Consider the following 23,259-nt stretch of genomic DNA (forward strand, 5'->3'; position numbering starts at 1 on the left):
AATAGGTTATTTTTTATTCATTTCATTTTTCCTGCTCATTAATGTGTGATTTCTAACTAAATTAAAATTTACTGTTACATACATTAACCTATTTACAGTTCTGAAGTTATAATTAACATGTACTACAGAATCTCCTGCTAAAGATTATTTCTAGGAGGTTAGTGGTTCTATCATGCGTGGACTATGTGCAAAGGGATATTAAATACAGTTAAGGTTTTATTTGCCTTCCTCTAGAACAGGGGTGTCCAACCTTTTGGCTTCCCTGGGCCACATTTGAAGAAGAAAAATTTTCTGGGGCCGCACATGAAATACACAACACTTTTGATTTATAAAAATAAAGGAAATACACAGAAATTAACTACAATACCAGCTAGATAACCATATTGAGCTATACACTGGAATATGGGACAAATATAGAGCAACCTTCTCTGCTATATGATTACTAATTGGGCAATAGGTAGTCCCCCTCCTCCCTAGGTCACCAACCTGGCATAGTAAGCCTATTCCTAACAAGACAACAGACTGAGGTGGTAATGATTACCCGGTAATGATAATCATTACCACCTCAGTCTGTCATATTGTGAATAGGCTTACTATGCCAGCTAATCATGTGTTTGGACAAAAAACAGAACAACAACATGTTATTTCACTCTTTTATTTTCTCCATACCTTTTATTAATTGTTCATTTCTTTCTTTTTTTCACTTACTTTCCTTTTCTCTCTCCACATGCAATGTGAAGCAAATATATGGTTGTACAATGCACAAAAAAGAAGATAGAAGTAAAGTTTTATAAAAAAAAAAGAAAAGAGAGCAAAACAAACCATCCTAATGGGATTTTTGACATTGCACTTGACTTGATAAACTACTGCTCAATGGAACCAGATATTGATGCATTAAATTAGAAGTAGTTGCAATTCTCAGTGAATATTCAAGGTGCTCATCAGATAATTTGGTTCTAATTTTGTGGCAAGCAACTCCAAAAACTACATGGCTCTTCTCCTGCCTAATGAAAGGCTAGCTTCAGCCTGCAGCTTACTGGTAAACGTTACAAAAAAAGTAAAAGAAAAGAGCAAATTAAACCATCCTAGTGGGATTTTTGAGATTGTGTTTGATAAACTACTAATGCATCAATATCTGGTTCCATTGAAGTAGTTGCAATTCTCAGTGAATATTCAAGGTGCTCATCAGATAATTTGGTTCTAATTTTACTCTTAGTGTGCTTCATTCTTCATTCATAAGAAAAGAGAGCAAAATAAACCATCCTAATGGAATTTTTGACATTGCACTTGACTTGATAAACTACTGCTCAATGGAACTAGATATTGATGCATTAAATTAGAAGTAGTTGCAATTCTCAGTGAATATTCAAGGTGTTCATCAGATAATTAGGTTCTAATTTTACTCTTAGTGTGCTTCATTCTTGAAAAAAGTTGCTCACAAATATAGGTGCTGCCAAAAAGTGATGACATGAATAAGGCATGGTTGTGCAGTGAGGGATATTTATCTCTGGGAAGATAAGACCTATAAAAGTCCAGTAAAGACACATGATCAAATTTTTCCTTAAGCTGGAAGTCAGATTGCAGCTCAATGCATTCCATTAGAAAATTGTCAGGTAACATATATGTCAACTGAAAAAATGTGTTGCAAATATAGCAAAATGTTGTTTATTTTCCCTGAAATCCTGAAATCGTTTTTCAAATTCTTGTATCAAATCATAAGAAAAGAGAGCAAAACAAACCATCCTAATGGAATTTTTGACATTGCACTTGACTTGATAAACTACTGCTCAATGGAACCAGATATTGATGCATTAGATTAGAAGTAGTTGCAATTCTCAGTGAATATTCAAGGTGCTCATCAGATAATTTGGTTCTAATTTTACTCTTAGTGTGCTTCATTCTTGAAAAAAGTTGCTCACAAATATAGGTGCTGCCAAAAAGTGATGACAGGAATAAGGCATGGTTGTGAAGTGAGGGATATTTATCTCTGGAAAGATAGGACCTATAAAAGTCCAGTAAAGACACATAGTCAAAGTTTTCCTTAAGTTGTCTACACATGCAATGTGAAGCAAATATCTGTTTTTACAATGCAAAAAAGATGATAACTGTAAGAGTAAAGTTTACAAAAAAAGTAAAAGAAAAGAGAGCAAATTAAGCCATCCTAGTGGGATTTTTGACATTGTGTTTGATAAACTAATGCATCAATATCTGGTTCCATTGAAGTAGTTGCAATTCTCAGTGAATTTTCAAGATGCTCATCAGATAATTTGGTTCTAATTTTACTCTTAGTGTGCTTCATTCTTGAAAAAAGTTGCTCACAAATATAGGTGCTGCCAAAAAGTGATGACATGAATAAGGCATGGTTGTGAAGTGAGGGATATTTATCTCTGGGAAGATAAGACCTATAAAAGTCCAGTAAAGACACATGATCAAATTTTTCCTTAAGATGGAAGTCAGATTGCAGCTCAATGCATTCCATTTGAAAATTGGCAGGTAACATATTTATGTCAACTGAAAATGGTGTTGCAAATATAGCAAAATGTTGTTTATTTTCCCTGAAATCCTGAAAACGTTTTTCAAATTCTTGTATCAAATCATAAAGCAAGGCTGCATATTTTTCAGTGTTCACAGGAACATGTTTGGCCAATGTGTTGAAATGCATAAAATTGTTTGCCTTAATTTGATCTTCCCATAATTTTAGTTTCGTTTGGAATGCTGTTATGCCTTGGAACATTGTGTTGATAAGCTGGTTTTTACCTTGAAGACGCATATTTAAGTCATTTAAATGGGAGGTCAAATCCACTAAAAATGCTAAATCTGTAAGCCAGTTTTCATCATCAAGTTCAGGCACACATTTTGCTTTTGATACCATAAATGACTTTACTTCATGTCGCAAATCATAAAATCTTTTCAACATTTGGCCTCGACTTAGCCATCTTACTTCTGAGAAGTAAATGACATCACCACAGTCAGCATCTATACTTCTAAGAAATTCCTGGAACTGGCGATGATTCAAGCCCTTGGCCCTTATGAAATTCACAGCCTTTATCACTATTTGCATGATGTTATCCATTTTTAAAGCTTTTGCACATAAATTTTCTTGATGTACTATGCAATGATACTTCATTAAATGTGAGTTTTTGGCAGCAATTGCATCATTTTCTATTAATTTTACAAGTCCCTCCCTTCTACCTACCATTGCTGGGGCACCATCAGTAACTATACCAGATATGTTTACAAAAGACAGAGAATATCTATTTAACATATTTTTTACTGCTTCATATAAATCTCTTGATTTAGTTGTGTCTTTTAATGGCACTAAAGAAGCCATCTCTTCAGTAACATTATATTCATTATCAATACCTCTCATAAAAATGGCAAGTTGAGCCGTATCTGTAGCATCAGTGCTTTCATCCACTGCCAAAGCATAATATTTAAATTTAGCAGCTTTACTCTTCAAACATCTTTCAACAGATTTTCCAATGTCTTCTGTTCGCCTGGCTATAGTCTGGTGAGACAAACTAATTTTAGAAATATCCCCTTTTTTTTCAGGGCAAATTATGTCTGCCACACTTTCCATACATTGCTTAATAAACTCACCATCAGTAAATGGTTTTGATTTTTTTGCTATTAAATATGTTACCACATAACTAGCTTACAATAGATTCTGTCTGAGTAATAACTTTTTTAAATAAATTTTGTTGAGAAGACAGACTTTTCTTAAGTTCCATTGCTTTGTCCTTACGACACATTCCTTGATACACAGAGAATTTTGCAGCATGTTTTTGCATATAATGCCTTTTTAAATTATAGTCTTTGAAAACTTGCACATATTCACCACAAATTAAGCAGAGTGCTTTAATGTTTGCCTCAACAAAAAAGTACTCTTCTGTCCAATTTTCTTTAAACACTCTTCCTTCCTCTGTAACTTTTCTTTTTCTGTGTTCTTTTTTCGATTCAGAGATTCTGAAAGCCATGCTAAAAAAAATAGGGACTATATTTATGATGTTGTTAATTGTGAAGCATGGCTAGCAATACTTAATGTGCTGCAGATGTACTGCTTACCTGCCTTTCCTAATAACAGGACTGTAGTAGGAGGTTGATGACTGCTATTTTTCTGCACTTTGAAGCTGCACACCACCACATGGGAACAAATAGCAAGAGTTTGCTAGAAGAAAAATAGGGACTATATTTACCAATTATGGCTGCCAACTGTAAAAAAGCATAGCAGGTGATGCATGAGGTGCCACTTAATAATGCTTACCTGCCTTCTAAATAACAACCAAGGCTCACTTGCAGGTTGATAGGTTAAAAATGATAAGCTCTGTGTTTCTGCTATAGGAAGCTGCACGGGAACGAATAGCAAGATCTATAAGGAAAATATGTACTATATTACCATTTATGGCTGCCAAATGTAAAACATAGCAGGCGATGGGAGAGGTGCCACTTAAAAATGCTTACCTACCTTTCCAAATAACCACCGAACGCTCACTTTCAGGTTGATCAGCTCAGTGTTTCTGCTGTAGGAAGCTGTGTACACCTCACAGGAACAAATAACTGTTTAAAAAGGGAATGCTATGTAAAATGCCCGTTCATGGATGGCACACATCGCATACAAACAGGGTTGCCAGGTCTAATTTTCAAAACCAGCCCAAAACTAGCCAAGTGGCATTCAAAGGTAGCCCAAAAATAGCTCAATATTTGCAGGAAAAAAAGTCTAAAAAATAAATGAATGTATGTGAAAATAAGCTTTTTTTAAATTTTCACTGTTTTGCTAATTTTCCAATAAAGGTAGGTACAGACTTGACCATCACCAGGGGCGTAACTAAAAGAGGCCCAATTTGTAACTGGCGTATTTTCATAAAAAATTATTTATTTCACTGCACATATTGTGCTATGTTTGGGCTACTTTTGAAGTTGAATAAACAATTTATTTATAATTCATTTTTCAGTTACAAAATTACTTCTCTATTTTTGATACTATGAACTGTGAATTTAATTAAGAAGTGATAATTCATTGCAATGCACTTATAAGCTATTGAATACATTTACCTCATAATTAATTATCTTAAAAAACAAATCAATTGATTATTGGGAATCACAGGGGGCTTGGGAATTCATTTCTTTTTAATTAATTTTTGTATTAATTCTAATTTATTGCACTGCTCTTTAATTAGCCTACAGACCTACACACAGTGAATTTAGTGAAAATAATAATTCCAGAAAATTGTGGAATAGGTATATGGCCCAGGGGAGTTATTACACAAATCCCTACTTCCAAATTTATCATGTCAAATGCAAAGCACTAAGCCAGACTAAAACAGTAAAAAATTCTGTACCTGTAAAAATACTGTGCAGGTGTATTGTGCTGAACCAGGGGAGCTGAGGTAATAATAATTGGTTGCTGTGGAGTGCAAGAGTGCCAGACTTGCCAGTAAGCTGCAGGCTGAAGCTAGCCTTTCATTAGGCAGGAGAAGAGCCACGTAGTTTTGGGAGTTGCTCGCCACGTAGTTTTGGGAGTTGCTCTCTCTCTGTGCCTTTTATCACGCTGCCAGACAAGAGGGGGCAGGGCCCAGCAAAGACAGGAAATTGGCGCCAAAAACACGCGCTGCTAGCTAGCAGCAGCTAGCAGCCGTTGGGGAGACTGGAGAACACAGGCGGTGACGTCATACGCAGAGCGCCGGCGCTGACGTCACACGCAGAGCGCCGGCGCTGACGTCACACGCACTGCACGCACAGCACAGAGAGGATGCAGCCAGCAAAGCTGTGGGGAGAGGAGGCGTGCCTTTCCTCTGACGCGCGCTTCCTGCTGGGCCGCACGGATCTCCATTCCGGGCCGCATGCGGCCCGCGGCCCGCGGGTTGGACACCCCTGCTCTAGAATAACTATCTTAATATAAACTCTATGAAAAAAAGGTTACATTTGATGGGCACATAGGATTTTTCAACTCTGTAATTATGTATGTAAGCTCTACCTCTAGCATCACTAGTACCAAAGTAAGTCTTACTAGTGTATACTTTTTCTAGTTGCAATCTTCTTCAGTCAGCCTACCTACACCATAATTGTGGCAACAATCCTGATAATCCTGATAAAGTAGTCCAAAATAGCTGAACAGAATATAACTGATCTCCCATCCAAGATGGCGCTGTATCAGTCTGTACCACTGATTCAGGGAGAGAATTCCACATCTTCGCAGCTCTCACTGTAAAAATAACCTTTCAAATATTTAGGCGGAACCTCTTTTCTTATAATTGGAATGGGTGACCTTGTGTCTGCTGGAAAGACCTACTGGTAAATAAAGAAGCATTAGAGAGATTATTATTTGATCCCCTTATATATATATATATACATAGCTATCACCCCTTCTCCAGTGTGAACAGCCCCAATTGGGCCAGTCTTTCCTCATAGCTAAGATTTTCCATACATTTTACCAGCTTACTTGCCCTTTTTCTCTAATTCAATAATGTCCTATTTAAGCACTGGAGCCCAAATCTGTACAGCATATTCTAGATGGGGCCTTACCAGTGCTCTCTACAGTGGAGGAATGACCCGCTCCTCCCATGATTTTAATACCCTGTTTAATACAGCACAAGACCTTATATGTCCTTCATGCTGCTGACTGGCTACAGCCAAGTTTATTATCTACAAGGACTCCAAGGTCCTTTTCCATTATAGAATTGTCTAGTGCAGTCCCATTTAGGGTATAAGTGACTTGGATATTTTTACATCCCAGGTGCATGACTTTACATTTATCAACATTGAATCTCATTTGCCACTTAAAGGGGTTGTTCACCTTCCAAACACTTTTTTCAATTTATTTGTTTTTAGATTGTTCCCCAGAAATAAAGACTTTTTTCAATTACTTTCCATTATTTATTTTTTACGTTTTTTCCAAAATCTAAGCTTAAAGTTTAATGTTCTTGTCTCCGGTGTTTGAGTCTGGCAGCTCAGTAATTCAGGTGCAGACTCTAAACTTGTACAATTTTGCAACATTGAGTTGATACATTTCTCAGCAGCGTCTCTGGAGTATTAGTAAATATTGTATCAATTCTAACAGCTGCCTGTAATGAACCCAGAAATTCTGCTCAGCAGGGATAAAGATAAGAAATGTATCAACTAAATGTATCCATTTAGAACAGTTTACAGAATCGGCGACCCCCCCTCCCAGAGCTGCTTCAGAAGGAGAGAAATTACACTTTACACTTCAATATTAGAAAAACCGTCACACATAGAAAATAGAAAGTAATTGGAAGAAATCGTTATTTCTGGTGATCTATCTGAAACCAACTAGTTGCTTGAGATGAACAACCCCTTTAACTGCTCAGATTGCCAGTTTGCCAGTCAAGATCCTGTTGCAAGGATGCTGCATCCTGGATGTAATTAATTGGACTGGATAGTTTTGAATCATCTGCAAACACTTATACATTACTTACAATACTCTACCCTAAATCATTAATGAACAAGTAAAATAAAAGTGGACCCAATACCGAGTCCTGAGAGACCCCACTAAGAACCTTACTCCAAGTAGAGAATGTACCATTAACAACCACCCTCTACATAGTAACATAGTATCATAGTAACATACAGTAGTACGTTAGGTTGAAAAAAGACACACGTCCATCAAGTTCAACCTTTTGACTTTTTTTTTTAACCTGCCTAACTGCCAGTTGATCCATGTGCAAACGACTTCATTAAGCCCAACAGCCCCTAGTTTAGAAAGCAGTCGTTTGTGGGGCACGTATCAAACGATTTGGCAAAATCCAAATAGATCATATCTACTGCTCCCCCACTGTTCAGCATCTTACTTACCTCATCATAAAAAGCAATCAAATTTGTCTGACATGACCTATCCTTCATAAAGCCATGCTGATTGCTGCTCATAATGCCATTCACCAGGACCACACTGTGGGTGTATGCCATCTGGTCCTGGCGTCTTGTTTACATTAATTTTTATTAAAGCTATGAATCATATCCGGAGTCAGCCACTGACTAGATGCAATGTAAAATAACAATAAAATAATAATGATAATAATATTAAATAATCTGGCATTATCATGGCTTAAAATTACACACACCTTGATAAATTTTCCATTTATTTTACACAGCTTTTTTTCACAGTTTTTTCAGTAAATTTCATTTTACACAGCATAATAAGTCTGCCTCTAAACCTCTGCAGGTTTTTTTAGAGGAGAAGAAAAGCAGATCTGCTCTTAAACACACAATCCCGTAGCTCCATTGACAGGCCTTGTGTGGAACTGTGGGGAGCTACATGGAGTGGAGATCAGTGCAAAATTGCATACATTCACGTTCTGCACTGTAACTAGCTATAAGGCTTTATGCGGATCAATTTGCAGAGGAGGGCTCACAAGCAGCTTCCACCAGCGACAGACTAACCTGAAGGTGAGACAGGAAGAATGCGCTGTAAAAAAAGGCCGGAGAGTCCGGACGAAGTAACAAGGGTGAGATGGACGAGGTCAAACAGATCTGGGTCAAAGGCAGGCAGCTCAGGTTTGTAATGAAGTCAGGCCGAGTTCAGATGCAGGCAGATCAGGTTAGCAGTGAAATCAGGCCAAGGTTGGACGCAGGCAGAGTTCAAGCGAGTCAGAAATAGCCGGGTCAACAACAGGAGATCAAATATAACAATGCTGGGGTCTCTTGGAAATGAACTAAGATAACCTAGCAATTTGTTTGTATGTCAACTGAGTTGATATAGGCCCAGCGTAAGCTCGCACATCAAGGCGCACGCTTGCGCACGAACGCACGGGCGCATCTTCGCTGGCGACTGTGACCAACTACTTGCCTGCAGGGACGAACAGAACCGGACATCCCCTCTACACAACAGTGAGTGGCCTTACACTAGCTTTACTTTAGAGACCATGATTAAATAAACTAACACACACTAAAATGGTCTAATTTTTTAAACTTAAAAGATTTGTGTTTGGTTCCCAAGCATGGATCTTTTCATCCACCAGAGGTGCCCTTCAATGAGCATGAAAAAAGGCTGTAGGTCTTCTTCTCTAATCTGACAAATTTACAAGGAGCAAGGGCCCTTCAAACACAACTCATCTGTTAGTTCATCAGCAGTCTCTAAGGAACTTAGAGATAGGCAGTCTCTAAGGAACTTAGAGACTAATTTTAGCCAAGGTTGAAATGACCGGATGTCTAACATAATAGTCAGAACACAACTTCCTCCTTTGCAGCTCTCTAACCTGTTACTAGTCAGTAATCAATTGGTGACTTGACGGAGGTCATATGGGACATAACTGTTCAGAGTTAGTTTGCTTTTGAATCTGACCATGTGCCCCCCTTCAAGTCACTGCCTTACTATCAGGTTATAAATCTGCAAAGGAGGAAGTAGTGTTATGGCTATTATGGTAGACATCTGTTACACCAGCATTTAGAGATTGCATTTTTAGCTAACTATCTATATTAGAAACATCAGCAAGCAGCATTTACTGGCCTTTTGTTTAAAAACAAAACATCTTAGCTGGGTAAGCTGTGAACAGACAGATGCAACTTTCAATAGCAATTACATTTACAAATAATTATTATTTTAAATGAATGTATATTGGAAACTTGTTTAGAATTACATTTTTTAATAAGAACAACAACAGTTTTTTTGGGGGGGGCAATCTAAAGGACATAACTGATACACGATTATTAATTGTTAATAATCACTAGATTTACCTTAAAAGCTATTCTTGCTAGTAACATTCAACATTAATGTTGGCTGGTTTACTTCTTACACACAGCTGCTGAGAAGTTGTACCATGCTTTCTGTAGGCAATTTAACTTCTGTTTTTGCTTTTACTCCCCTTAAGAGTCCAGTAATCATAAAACATATTCTGTGTCTTATTAAAAATGTTTGCAGTTTTAAATAAAATATCAAATATTTAATCAAGGACACAAGGCTCATGGCTCAGGACATGAGGGTGATACTGGCAAATCATTATCATGAAGAGTCATTTTCTTCCCACTGACTGAACAGAGTGACAACATTTTACTCAGGACTGCATTGCTATTCATTTGTGAATAGCAGTTGGAAAACATCAATGGGGCAATCACAGGGAGGCTAGAGGATCCCTTGTATCTTCATGCATCTGCACTGCAATTTTGGTTGTGGTGTTCTGCATTGACATCTCTACAAGTTATTCAGCAGTAGTGCCATTCAACAGAATAATAGAGGTGTTTGTATACCTTCTTTTATAATAAGCACAGTGCCAGGCTATAACTATAAGTTCCTACATTGATGTCACTGTCAGACAGGTGAACCTGGACATTCCATTTAGGACTGGAACTCGGGGTAGGCAGAAGAGGCAAATGCCTGGGGTGCAACATTGTGGGGCACTAGGCACAGACCTCGTCTGCCTACCTCTAGTCCGGGCCCTTGATCCCCAACTGAAAATGTGAGGTGGCCAGTGGGTTTGCCTAGGGCATGCAATGGCTCAGCCCAGTTCTCATTCCATTACTTTATGTGTAGGTTCTACACATTGCTGCCTTCCAGTGCAGCATTTAAAGCACAATATACTACCACAGCAAACCAGTTGCTGGCAAGAACCCCATCAATGGTTAATACTTGGTCTTGATCAGGCCCTGAGGCACTTGTGTGGTGCAGCTGAAGTGGCTGCATAGAGAATGCTAGAAGCAGACAATGGTATACCTTGCTGGTAAATACGCCATTTAATAATAGCCACAGAAAGTGACAAAGTAATGTTTCAGAAGACAAGCCTCCCTAAGAAAAGGCAATGGATCCAAACAAATGTAAATGTATCAAGCAGTTTTAAATCCTGGCCATCAGTTGCACCAGCACTAGAAGGCAAGAGAGTTTCACGTCTGCCTACTGAGACTTTCCAGGAAATTAGCAATAGTATCTCAAGCACTTGGTAAAAGACAAATCTGCTAGCTGTCACCAACCACCCAATAAATCTCACCAGAGCAAGGATCTGGTGTCTAAAGCTGGCCATAGATGTAAAGATCTTTAAAAGATCTTTTCGTTATCGTGAAACCACGATTATCTTGAAACGATTGTTTAAATGTACAATGTTCGCGTCTATCGGGACCTTAATGTTGGTCAGGACTGTGATCAGGTGGCTTTGTGTGATTTTTCAAATCTGTCACTTGAGGGATCAGAGAAGGTTGGGCAACTGTGATGAAGTATCCAAATTGCATTTAAAACATGTACTCAAATAAAATAATTGAATGTAATTCAATTAAAAAATGTAATACAATAACCGATAACCCCTAATTGCAGATTTTATCATAGTCCTTAATTTGCATATATTATGGCCTTATATACCATCAATATGCACTGAGTATGTGTTGCAGAAACCCCAGTGCGCAATGCCATATATAAATTCTCTCTGGGAAAACACTATGTACGTTTGTAAGCAAAGGTATCAAAATGGTTATCAAAAGTAGGGTTTTATTTCTACTATAGCAAGTCCAAGGACATTCTGGTTATAAGTTAATTTAAAACTATAGATTTCAAAAGAAAGAGCAAAAGCATGTGAATTAGTTCACTCCACCAAATACAACAGCCATTGAAAAACAGACCAGCACTGAAATAATTACCAGCCTCAAACAAAAGAATGGATATAAACCACATAGAATGTCTAACTACAATTACACTGCATATTTCAGTTTCAAAGGGATACAATTAAAAACACTGTGGGGGCTCCTCTGCATATTATCAATACAGTAGCCCCAGTTTATCTGAGTGATATACCGTACACTGTTGGTTCTCAAGCATATAACTAGGTCGTTCTAGGTTAAAATATTTAGATGCAGAGCTTGCTGCACTATTTAGAGGGGATTTTCACACTTCCAATGCGGTTTGATAAAGTTGCTATCTAGATATTTATACATGGGTAGTTAATGCTTATCCAGTCTTCAGTTCCCTACACTCTGCTTAAGCCATGGGTCTTCCACTGTTCAGCTTTGTAAGCAACTGCTGCCAACGAAAGGCCAATACACACCACACCAATACACACAACAGAATTAATTTGTCTGTATAACAGCATTGTATCAGCCAATAGGATCAATAACTTGCAAATAACTACTGTGAAATAACTACTGTGCATGCCTTTTACTTTCCATGGTTATTTGCAAGTTATTGATCCTTTGATTGATGTGTAAGACACTGCCAAAATTAGAATGATGTCATATGCAATAAAGGGACATAGAAAAATTCCAGTGGCACACTGAATGCTGAAAAAGTGTAAAATTTATTCACCCCAAACACATACAGAAAAAGGCAACTTTTCAGACCACTCGGGCCCTTTATCAAGCCTGGTGCAACAATCATGTAATCCACTTTTTAAAGTGTGAGGAGGGGGTGTGGATAAAGTCTCCTCCCCTTCCTCATTAGTGACATCACAACCCACGTAATCGTATTTAAACCATTTTTGGTGTAATCAAAGTCCATGAAGTTTCAAAGTCCAAAGTCCAGTGTGAACATGAAAAAGAAAAAGTCCTTAGTGATTCTCAAAAATTGTCAATAAACATTCAGAGTTAATATTCAACAATAAAATATATTCTAAAATTATTGATGTAGAGCCCATTGAAAAATTTTTGAACATTTTTTTTTTAAACAATCTTGAAACATAAAGGTTATTGTATGATAAATAGTATTTACCTGAGACGCCAAAGGGACCCATTCCACATACTGTACTCAGCACCTTCCTGAGACACATGGTAGTATGTTGGTAATGATGTTAGCACTCAGTGTGTTTAATACTAATAACCTTAAAAGAAAAAGAGAAAAAAAAAATATATATATATATACACACATAATACATTTATATATATATATATATTTATATTTTCTCTTTTTCATTTAAGGGTACATGATCAGGGGTGGAAGCACTCTACCATTGTTGTTGTTACATGCAATAAAGGGAAGCATCCAAAGAAGAACTGTGCATGCCTTTTACTTTCTATGGTTATAGTGCAGTAGTAGGAAGCTTCCCTTTATTGCATGTGACATCATTCTAATGTTGGCAGTGTCTTACACATCAAACCATTTCCAAAGGAGTTTATAATCTAAGGGACAGGTCACACAAAGCGTAGGCTCCACTCAGGTCCGGACTGAGAATTAAAATAGGCCCTGGCATTTCAGGTACACAGAAGCCAAATCAGCCCACATAGAGGCCCAAACAGCCCCCACCAGCCCACTAAATACTGATTTTCTATGGGACCTTATAGCAGCCCCTCTGGCATTTGCCAGAACTCACAGATTGCCAGTCCGGGCCTGGCTCCATTGCTTTCAGCCTGAGCTTTTTTTTGCAGGTTGAGAGAACTGGATATGCTCCCTTCCCTAGTTCTGTTGATCTGCACTAAAGAGCTCAGCTTCCAAAGTGGAGGTCAGCTTGAAATGGCTCTGCTTTGGCAAATTCTTCATTTTTACTCCTTAACAGCTGTTGACCTATCCAGGATTTTTGCAATTGTTTTCAGAACGTGATATTTTTTAAAATAAGCTGCATGCTCATACTGCATATGTACTCAGAGTCGCATAATTGTCAAGAGGGTCATTCAGTTGTTCATAAGCCTGAAGTAAAATGTTATTTGTATCATTGAGATGGAATCCTGGGAACTGTAAATAGTAGGGGGATGCTGGCGAGTGGTCAGTGCCTCCAGTAGATGGGTTGAAGTTTTACTGAGAGCTGGTGTAAGGTGGCAAGAGGAAGATATGTCATTGGGTACTGCCAGTCTTAGCCAGCATAAAATATTATTTGTATCAGTGAAAGGCAATCCTACTGCTGTAGGTGGCAAGGGATATGTTGTCCTGTGGTAAATGCCCCCAGTGGTTGGGTTGAAGGTTGATAGTGAGCTGGAGTGAGGTGGTGAGAGGAAGATATATTACTGGGTACTGCCAGTCTAAGCTATTTGTTACCCTGCTTAGCCTCCACTGCCTGCCTTCTCATCAACTGCCCCATTACTCTGCTGAGCCCGCTGCTGACCTTCCCCCTCCCCGTGCTGGGCTCACCCGCCTCCCTCTTCCTGTCACCCTGCTGAGCCCCCGGCCACTCTCCACATCACCCTGTTGGCATAGGCCCTTGCAGACCTCCAACTGTGGGACCAAATACAATTTTTCCCTTCTTTTCCCATCTTTAAATTTGCAGGAGGCAGAGTGGGGCAAAGAGCATGGGAGAACTGAGAAAGAAGAAAAGTTATTGCCATTCTGCTTGTTGAAAGGCGGGTTAGGTAATGGTCCATTCTGCAGTGATCTGACATATACAGTATGAGATTAATATGCTCATTGCCCATTTCTTAATGGCATGTCTGAGGTTAATATGCTCATTGTCTGCTCAAGTCTGCGGATAATGGTTATTGTCTATTTCTGCAATGATCTTACTTGCACGTCTGGGTAATTGTGGCTACATGGCGTGACAAAGAGCCAAAAAATGTTGGCACCATGCTAATGTTTGAGGCCCCAAGCTTCACTTTCATTTTAGGCCCCATATTTTGTTGAAACAGCCCTATTGTGTATGTACATAGTGGGGTTGGGGTGTCATCAACTGTGAAGGGTAGTGGCGGCAGTTGCAGTAGCGGGTATGCTTATGTGTTTGTTGGGACCCATGCCTGAAATTCTCTGGTGGGCCCCAGTCCAACACTGTATGAAACATATTGGAATAGCTGCCTTGCTTGAGTCTAATATGTGTGTGTATAAAGTATTGCCAGGAGCAACAAAGCACAGAATTAAATGCAGTTTTCCAATGATTGCCAAGGTAAACACAGTTCAGTTAAAGGATTATACACTAATACAACTTAATGTAAAATTGCTCAGACTGCAATTTTAATAAGTTTTGTAAATTTTTATTATATTACCAGTTGTACACTGTTAAGTCAGGAATTTACAAAAAGAGTCTTCAAAAGCTTAAATTACTGATACAGGAAGCATTTCCTGAAACGTCTTTGTTTGATTACTCCAGTAACAATTAGTGATAGAACTGAACAGAGAAACTAAATGAACAGAAAAAGATCCATATTGCAAAAGTGTTTAGAGAACAATTTCCTCTAGTTTGGAAATTTCCCCTTCAAAGGAAAAAAAAGGGGATTTATATTTGTTAGTACCTCTGAAGGGGCATCTGGACCCCTCCTGAACTGCTCCATCACAGCAAGGTTTGATCTTGCACAAGGATCATGTGCAGTCATGTGGACACTGTGCAGGCACAAACTACAATGGGTGGAGGGCACTCCAATTAAGAAATTAAGCTTGAAAAGATTTGAGAGAGGTGCAGCAAAAGCCCCAAACTACTCCCACAAAGTGGCCACAGATACTCTATTGTAGATATTCAGGGCTCTCAAAAAATAATCATAAACATCTTCACACAGTGGTATTCTTAAAAACTTTTTTATGTAATATAAATGCAGCCACAAAAATACTTTATACAATCAGTATAAATCAGGAATTAAAACATATTTTTTCTTTTACATACCACCGATTTGTAATTCGTATACCAGACTGAACAAGTGAGCAGACACCCTTGCCAGAAAATGAGAATTCCCCCCCCCCCGACATTTCTGCGAAAAAGCATTTATCAAGGGGAATTCTGGTATGCTTGTGATTACCACTAGCTTAAATACCCTAGACGCTAACCTTTCCAATTTTGCATGTGGAATTTTTGTCTTCCAGATATGTGACGTCACATTCGATTGAGACTTCTGCGGACCGCTCCTCCAGCAGAGTGACACAAGCCCTCGCTTCAGTTTTGTCTACTGGTATGGAAGACATCCTAAAGTGGTGTGAGATAGCACCCTCTAAACTTGCTGCACTAATTTGCTTTTTCTGAACAGGTAAGGGCTACACTACACAACAGATTTTGATTCGATTTTGTGTATCAACACTATGAGGATTTTGTAGGTTCCCGAGTATAGGATCCTACAGTTAGATTACATGTTTTGTTTATGCATCTATATCAATGACAATCAATGTATACGATTTTTTCTTGTTGGTTGAAGATGCAGCATGCTTAGTTGGATGCCAAACCTTTTATGTAGTTTACACATCAGATTTATGTATCAGTCCCAGACTACATCTGACTTGTAGGATGCGTTCTGACCCAATCTCTTGTCTAGTTTAGCTCTTAGCAAAGGGGCAGCGTTTGTGGGAGGAGGGAGCTCATTGGTACAGGAGGGGGAGGGAGATTGCTCGAGAAGTACTAATGTATATAAATGCCTTTTAGTCTCCTTTAATTAAAGGGGAACTATCGCGAAAATGAAAATTTATTATAAGCTTCAGCATATTGAAATAAGTTTTCATTGACAGTTAGATCCAATATATCTTATAGGGGGGCTCCTTTTGCCTAGAAGATGTATATTATATTAAGATAATATTACATTTTCATTTTCATACTTCACAGACTGGTGCTGACAGTATATACACCTATAAAGCTATCTGAAGGCAATATTTTTAACAATTTCATTCCTTCAGTAATGACATCCTGGAGCCTCCCGAAAAGCAAATATGCCAGAGGACAGCTGGAGTTAAACACACACACAACGCACCCTTCACAGCAATGTGCTTTTTTCACCAATTTATCCAAAAGTGTATGAAAAAATAAACATAGAAATACATGTATTTATTACGTTGGCTATATTATATTTCTTGTTCAAGAAAATAAACTTAGTAACAAAAGTCAAGGCAATTGTTATGATTGTAATTGTAAAATGTAAAGTGGATGCTAGCAAGAAATTTAATTTTAATCCCTCTGTGTCTGTTGTGATTTTGTGAGGAAGAACCAATCTACTGTTTTTTATTGCTGTTACTGTTTGTAATTGCTGTAACTTTTGCTGTTTGCCAAGGATGTCCCTTAAAAATTGTAGCCTGTTATAAAAGGACTGCACTGGCCTGTTAAGCTCCCCATAGACGCGACGATTCTTCTTGCCGAACAACCAATTTTAGGGAAGCCTGACCAATCCTTCGAAATTATCGTGCGGTTAGTGGTATTCGAACGATCGTACATATTACAATTTTTCGGCCGATATCTGTCGGGAAATTGATCGGCCAGGTCAAAAAATCTTTGTCGGTCCCAGTGCAATCTATCTATGTTTGCAGGGTCAAGCAGGCAGCTCCCCTTTGTTTTCCTGGCAAATTGGTCTTTTTAGACGATGGTAAATTTGTAGGATCGTACGATCGTTCTGAGAAGATCGTGGTCTCACGATCAGGATCTGATCTTTTAAGAATCTCAACATCTATGGCCAGCTTTATTGTGGCCCTCTTCTCATGAGTCAGCATAGTCCTGCATTATGATCCAACCAATGGACCTAATGGTGCTGATCACAGAGGTCATAGTGGGTCTGGCGGTTCTGCCCACCTTGCACTCTTCCACCGTCAAATGCCGGCTTCCGACTTCCAGGTTCGTCTTTTATAGACGCTGCACCTGGTCACCCCGTCCCTTTTGTGATATCATCTGCGGGGTGGCGCGGGTCTATAAAAGCATTTTTAGTTGTTTAAGGTACAAAATGTTGTACAAAGATGTTCTACAAAGATGTCAGCATAACAGCAGTTTTGTGATCACAGAATACAGTATATCCACAAAAATTATGAACCACAAAATAGACAAAACTAACTAGGAGGCGTGTACATATATTTTCTTCTTTTTGTCATGAAGAATATCTCTGTATCCAATCAACATGCCAACTCTCAATTCTCCTGTGCATAAATTAGGGATACACTGAATCCACTATTTTGGATTCGGTTGAACCCCAGAATCCTTCCCAAAAGATACCCCAATTACCGAACCCGAATCCAAATTGCATATGCACATTAGGGATGGGAAGGGGAAACGTTTTTTACTTCCTTGTTTTGTGACAAAAAGTCACTTGATTTCCCTCCCTGCCCCTAATTTGCATATGCGGTTCGGCCGGGCAGAAGGATCCGGCCGAATCCGAATCCTGCTGAAAAAGGCGGAATTCTGGCCGAATCCCAAACCAAATCCTGGTTTCGGTGCATCCCTAGCATCCGGTGCATCCCTAGCATAAATACAAATATTTAAAAATAGAACACTACAGAACTTTAATGATTTCTGTACTGGCCACAGCTTTGTTTGTCTGGTACATACAGGAACATTTTTTTTTAAAGGAAAACTGGCACAGGGTAAGAAGCAAGTGACTAGAATCCCTTGGCAACCCTCACTAACTCTACCTTTGTCTCCTTTAACAAATAAATTACTTGTATTACTATTCCTTTTTTCTGAATTTACAATTTTAAAAGATCTAAGTCAGCAATGAAAAAAAAAGAAAATTTATGACGTTGAGTCTGGCATTCATCTGTGTTTGTTTTTATATACACACACCTCTTAAAGCCTAAAGAAAATATTACAGAAGGGTGTAAGTAATCCATCTTGAGTTCTTTGAGTAATTTCTGGCAAAATGTTTATAATGCATTGACAGATGGCAATGAATTTATTGAAGAGAATTTCATTATTAAAAAGGGCCAGTAACACCTAAAAGAAAATGAAAGGACTTCATATATAGTCAAGTACGCTGTATGGCTACTTTGCACTTACAAACAACATGTATTTACAGTATATAAACAAAAAATGTAGGTGTGGATACTCCCATTCAAGTTTCATTAGGTTTGTTTAGTACTTAAGTGGTGCTAAGTGAACATTTTATTCATGGCTCTCTACAAACCTACAGTTTGTTTCTTATATATAAATATTTTCATTGAAGTTGCTAAAGACTCACATATAGTCTACAACAGTGTACCAAGTATTTTCAGTGTTTTAAGAATTTTATGGGAAAAATAATAAAATTCTACATCCAGGAAATTTTTTTTACATACATAAGAACATGTTTAGCTTTCAAACCCCTTTTTTTTAAGTTTAGTTGGGTTCAATTAATACACCCATTTTAATTATGCTCAACAGATAATATAAGACATTTATCAACAAATGTATGAAATTAGAACAAATAAAGAAATCTATCAACAAATTTAAGAAAATAGAACAATTTACAGAGTAGGTGGCCCTCCTCTATCAGCAAACTTGCTTAGTTTTACACTTTTTTTTGTAATGGCAATAACAAGACACCGATTGCAGAAGAGAGGAGTACACCACCCACCTCTGCTGCTGGATTTATCTATAAATGTTTCAAGGGCTGTTGCAATTCTTTATAGGCAGGGCCAAGGGCTGAACCCCCATATATGGGACTGCTCAGTGCATTTGGAGCATACAAGACACAAACTGCTCCTAAAATCTGCATAATTGCTGTTCTCCTAACCAATCTGATACAACAGTAAAATATACTTTTGTTTTATTGACAAAATAAGAATTTGCAGGAGGTTTATTTCAGCTTTACGTTCAGCACATTGTATAGAGGGCTTGTCAGGGTTGAACTATAATTTCTCTCATTAATTTCTAAAAATTGGGACCTTTATTCTATGGCCTCAGTCTTATAATGTTCCCGATAGGTCAGCCAACTCCCAATGAGTATAATTGGCTCTCCTTGCAATGCTGTCCAATAAAGTTGACTTGGTGTAAGTCTAGGCTCCACCTCAGCACCCAGTAGTGTAACAATGGTGTGCTGGTCCTGCTCCCCCACAAAAAAATCTTTCCAGGGGCCCATCACCCAGCCCTCCCTCCACTTGCCCACCCTATTGCTTACTCTTGACCCCCACTCCCCGCCACTCATGCCAGGTAGGTAAGATTGTGGCTGTAGAGGGATTTCTTAAATCTAAAGCAGACACCACGTTCCAGGCTCCTAGTGTTCGTGGGGTTTGAACTATGCTGCAAACAGCAATTATGATTGTAGCCACTATGAAATCCCAAGCAAACAGATAGGGTGGCAGTTTCTTAAGGCCCACACTATGAAAAGGCATTCGTTTGGACTGCCCCACCACATAAGGCCCTTCCTATGTTGATTGCAATTTATCTGACCCCATCAGTGTCAGCAGTAGCACCTTATCCCCAGGAACAAACTGACATTCTGTTTGGTCTGAGCTGTCTAATACCCCCTTACCAGTGCAGTCAATTACTCTTGATGTTTATGAAATTGTTGAACGTAAGTTATTACAGGAAATCCCCTAAAAGGAGAATTGAACCCTAAAGTTAAAAAAAATCCTACCCCCCTACCCTACATAGACTACCCTCCCTCCTCCCCCCAGCCTAAGTGTTTCCCCTGGGCAAATGCCCCAAACATTTTATTTACCCCTCAGTGCAGATTCAGGCATCAGGCAGTTCACGGGAACCATCTTCAGCTGATTCGGTAATCTTCGGAATGAAATGTCGCAATTTTTGCCAAGCAGGTCTCATTCTGAAGATTTCCGACGAGAAGAAGATGGCGCCCATGAACTCTGACACCTGAATCTGTCCCCTTCTCCAGCCTCTACAAAATTGTGGAGTATCAAAATGGCCATTCCATTGGGGATGATATATAAGGAGCAAAGCACTACCACAGACACTGAAGTAACTGCAATGTAAACTGTGGTCCCTGATCAAATAGGATCTCATTAGAAAATCCTACTAAAGAAGATTTTGAATTCAGGCATCTGCACCTGCTAGGGCACAAATCCTCCTTAAAGCCACCGCCTCTGGGTAGCATAGTACCTTATTGTAAATATATATTGATTATGTGTCCGACTGTACTGGCTAAGGGGTCCAACTAAATCTACAGCAACCTTGAAATGACCCCCAGTCACTAATAGCATCTTACAGCTGTCACGAAATCAGAAAAACGACACCACTTGTGACAACCCTGGGCAGGAGTGGTGATAGCGATTGTGACCCTGCAAGGCAGTGGCGGATTAAGGACATGTTTCCTCTGGGCCCCCTTCTAGGGGTGGCGCCGCAGTTTTTTAAAGAAAGCCAACCGCTGTTTTTTAAAGAACGCCAACCGCTGTGTAAATATGCTAGCAGTTTCAAGCTTAGGCAATGGCACATGATGCTAGTGTATTTACGAGGAGAAACAAAAATAACAAAAATTATTTGTTTAAATAAAATTGAAAAAAAAAAATTTAAAACCCATGGGCTCCTACCACTAATGGGCCCCTAGGCTATAGCCTAGGGTAGCCTAGGCATTAATCCGCCCCTGCTGTAAGGGGTATTTCAAGGCGACATAATTATGTCCTAAATATGGCATGCACCAACAACTGATGGCATGCTTGCTTTTGAGGACTATATATTGTACAACACATTCTCCTTACCCTGCTTCTGTACCCACCAACCCTTCCACAGCTATCTCCCTGTGTCTTAACACTAGTTTATGCTGCTTGTTGGGCACTTAAATCTTGCCATCTTGTCATGAAGGTTATCAGTCACATCTTCCCATTTGCCTCTTAGGCAATTGCTGGTGGCTCACTCAACACTGCCAGGTTTCATGTGATGCTGCAGCAGTCTCCCACATAATTACTTAGCAGGACATCAGCAGGTAGTGGATCTATGACTCCAACCTCATGCATCACAGGCCTTTCTCCCCAGTCCGGAGTCACCTCTCACTGCTGCCCTCCAATCTAGATCATATGGGTCATGCAATATAATATGAGCACACAAAGCTCCCCCAGAATTATAAAGGCACATGACACTTTCTACAAGGAATCACTTGGCATCACTTCTTGGATTGATCCAGTGTCGGACTGAGGGGGGGTCTGGGCTCACCGGGGCTGCCACCTTAGGGGCCCGCACACCCCCACTACGGGACTCTGCCCCCCCGCCAACTTCAGGGCTGTCTGCAACCCCCCCCCCTGATTGGCGTGTATCTGCTTCTTCTTTCAGTTAGCTTTTGTTTTGTATAGTGGCAACACGTGTAGCAGGTCCCCCCTTTGGGGGCCCTAAAGGAGGAGTAACTCATTGGTTTAGAGGGCAAGAAGCTCAACCAGGGTCCCTGCATCCAAAACACTTTCTAAATGTGCCCCAAGGTGTTGATTTGTATCACAAGTACACTACTGACCTGGCCAAGCATACATACCACAAATCTCTGATTCTTTGTGTGAAATGTGCTTAAACTTGCTACAGCTGTGGCTGTGTTGCTGTTTAATTGCACATACCAACTGGCAAATCCTACCCATCCCATAACCTCCTGCTGGCAAGTGTTTGGGGGAACTACAAAGTCTGAAATTACTCACGTTCTCTTGAAGAAACCCCCCAGGGTACTCCCCACCAGGAGGCAGAACTGTTGGGCAAAAAAGACCCAGGTGATGTCCTGCAGGCTACTGTGTGTCTGGCACCTCAGGTCCAGTAGTGTGGGACCCAGGAAAGCGATGCACAAGCCAAAGCTGAAGAAAACGCTCCAGTAAGTCAATGTTGGCTGAAAATTTCTTTTGAACAGGCTCAGGAGCCGCTCGTCCAGCCACATCCTTTCTCTCTTTCACTGGCAAGGACAGAGGCAGGTGAGTGGAGAAGCCAATTACTAGGTCCTTCCCTTAAGGAACAGGCAGGGCTCTGAGCTGTGAAAATCACAGTGAAGTACAGTCAACTCTGTAAACTTTTGATCAGAAAATTTTTCCCTCCCACTGACTACTTCCTCCTCCTCACAGCATTCATCATAACTCTTTCTTATAGCTGCGTCCTAGTGTGCTTGTCTGTGTTATGTGTTCTTACACTTGTTTCATTTTTATTCTCCCTATTGCACTTCTCCCCCCACCTGTTACTTATAACAACTCTGCGGTCCCGGCTCTTCTCGCACAGCAGGAGTACTGCTACAGACATTTTTTCCATTATTTGATTTAAACAATTTCATTATTTTTAATCTTTGGGTTGTATCTGAATATTATAATTAATACTTCAGGAGGAGTGCTGGAGGTGGAAAACAAATCCCGGCCAGGCAAAAACAAAATTGTTTGTACTAAGAGAGCGTAACTGGGCTTTGTCTTAAAGGTTTCACTGAACTGGAGGCTAGTCATGCCTCTCTCAAGGGATTTGTTTGTCACACCAGGGAACTATATAATACTAATCTTGATCAGCGCTAAATCGGAGTGTCTGTGTATACAGTATTTCTCCTGCATTTGTAATGACAATAAAGCTAAAAGTCATAAAAAGTGTTTGTAAGGTGAACAACTCTTTTAAAGATTGAGAATTACATTGAAAGCATTAACTCACTCCACTTACACAAGCTGTATAACATAAGGGAGCTAGCACACAGGCAGATTCGGGGAGATTTAGTCACCTGGCGACTAATCCCCTCTTCTGCGGGGCGACAATCTCCCAGAACTGCCTTCCCCGTACCTGCCTCCTGCTATAATGACAAAACACTAGCGCCAATGCACTCACGGCGCATTGATTTCCGAAGTCGCCCGAAGTTGCCTCAGAAGGAAACTGTCAT

General features: G+C 39.5%; 1 protein-coding gene across 1 annotated transcript in view; it reads right to left on the reverse strand.

Moving 5' to 3' along the window:
• mfsd4a.L (major facilitator superfamily domain containing 4A L homeolog) overlaps positions 1-22,694 on the reverse strand; it is a 54,119-nt gene extending 31,425 nt beyond the window's left edge. The window contains exon 1 of the mRNA XM_018246502.2: positions 22,064-22,694. Coding sequence (XP_018101991.1) covers positions 22,064-22,293 — 230 coding nt within the window. The 5' untranslated portion in view covers positions 22,294-22,694. The remainder of the gene's footprint in view (positions 1-22,063) is intronic.
• Between the last annotated feature and the right edge of the window lie 565 nt (positions 22,695-23,259).

Source organism: Xenopus laevis, chromosome 2L, assembly GCF_017654675.1.
Source record: "Xenopus laevis strain J_2021 chromosome 2L, Xenopus_laevis_v10.1, whole genome shotgun sequence".
Taxonomy (NCBI): Eukaryota; Metazoa; Chordata; class Amphibia; order Anura; family Pipidae; genus Xenopus; species Xenopus laevis.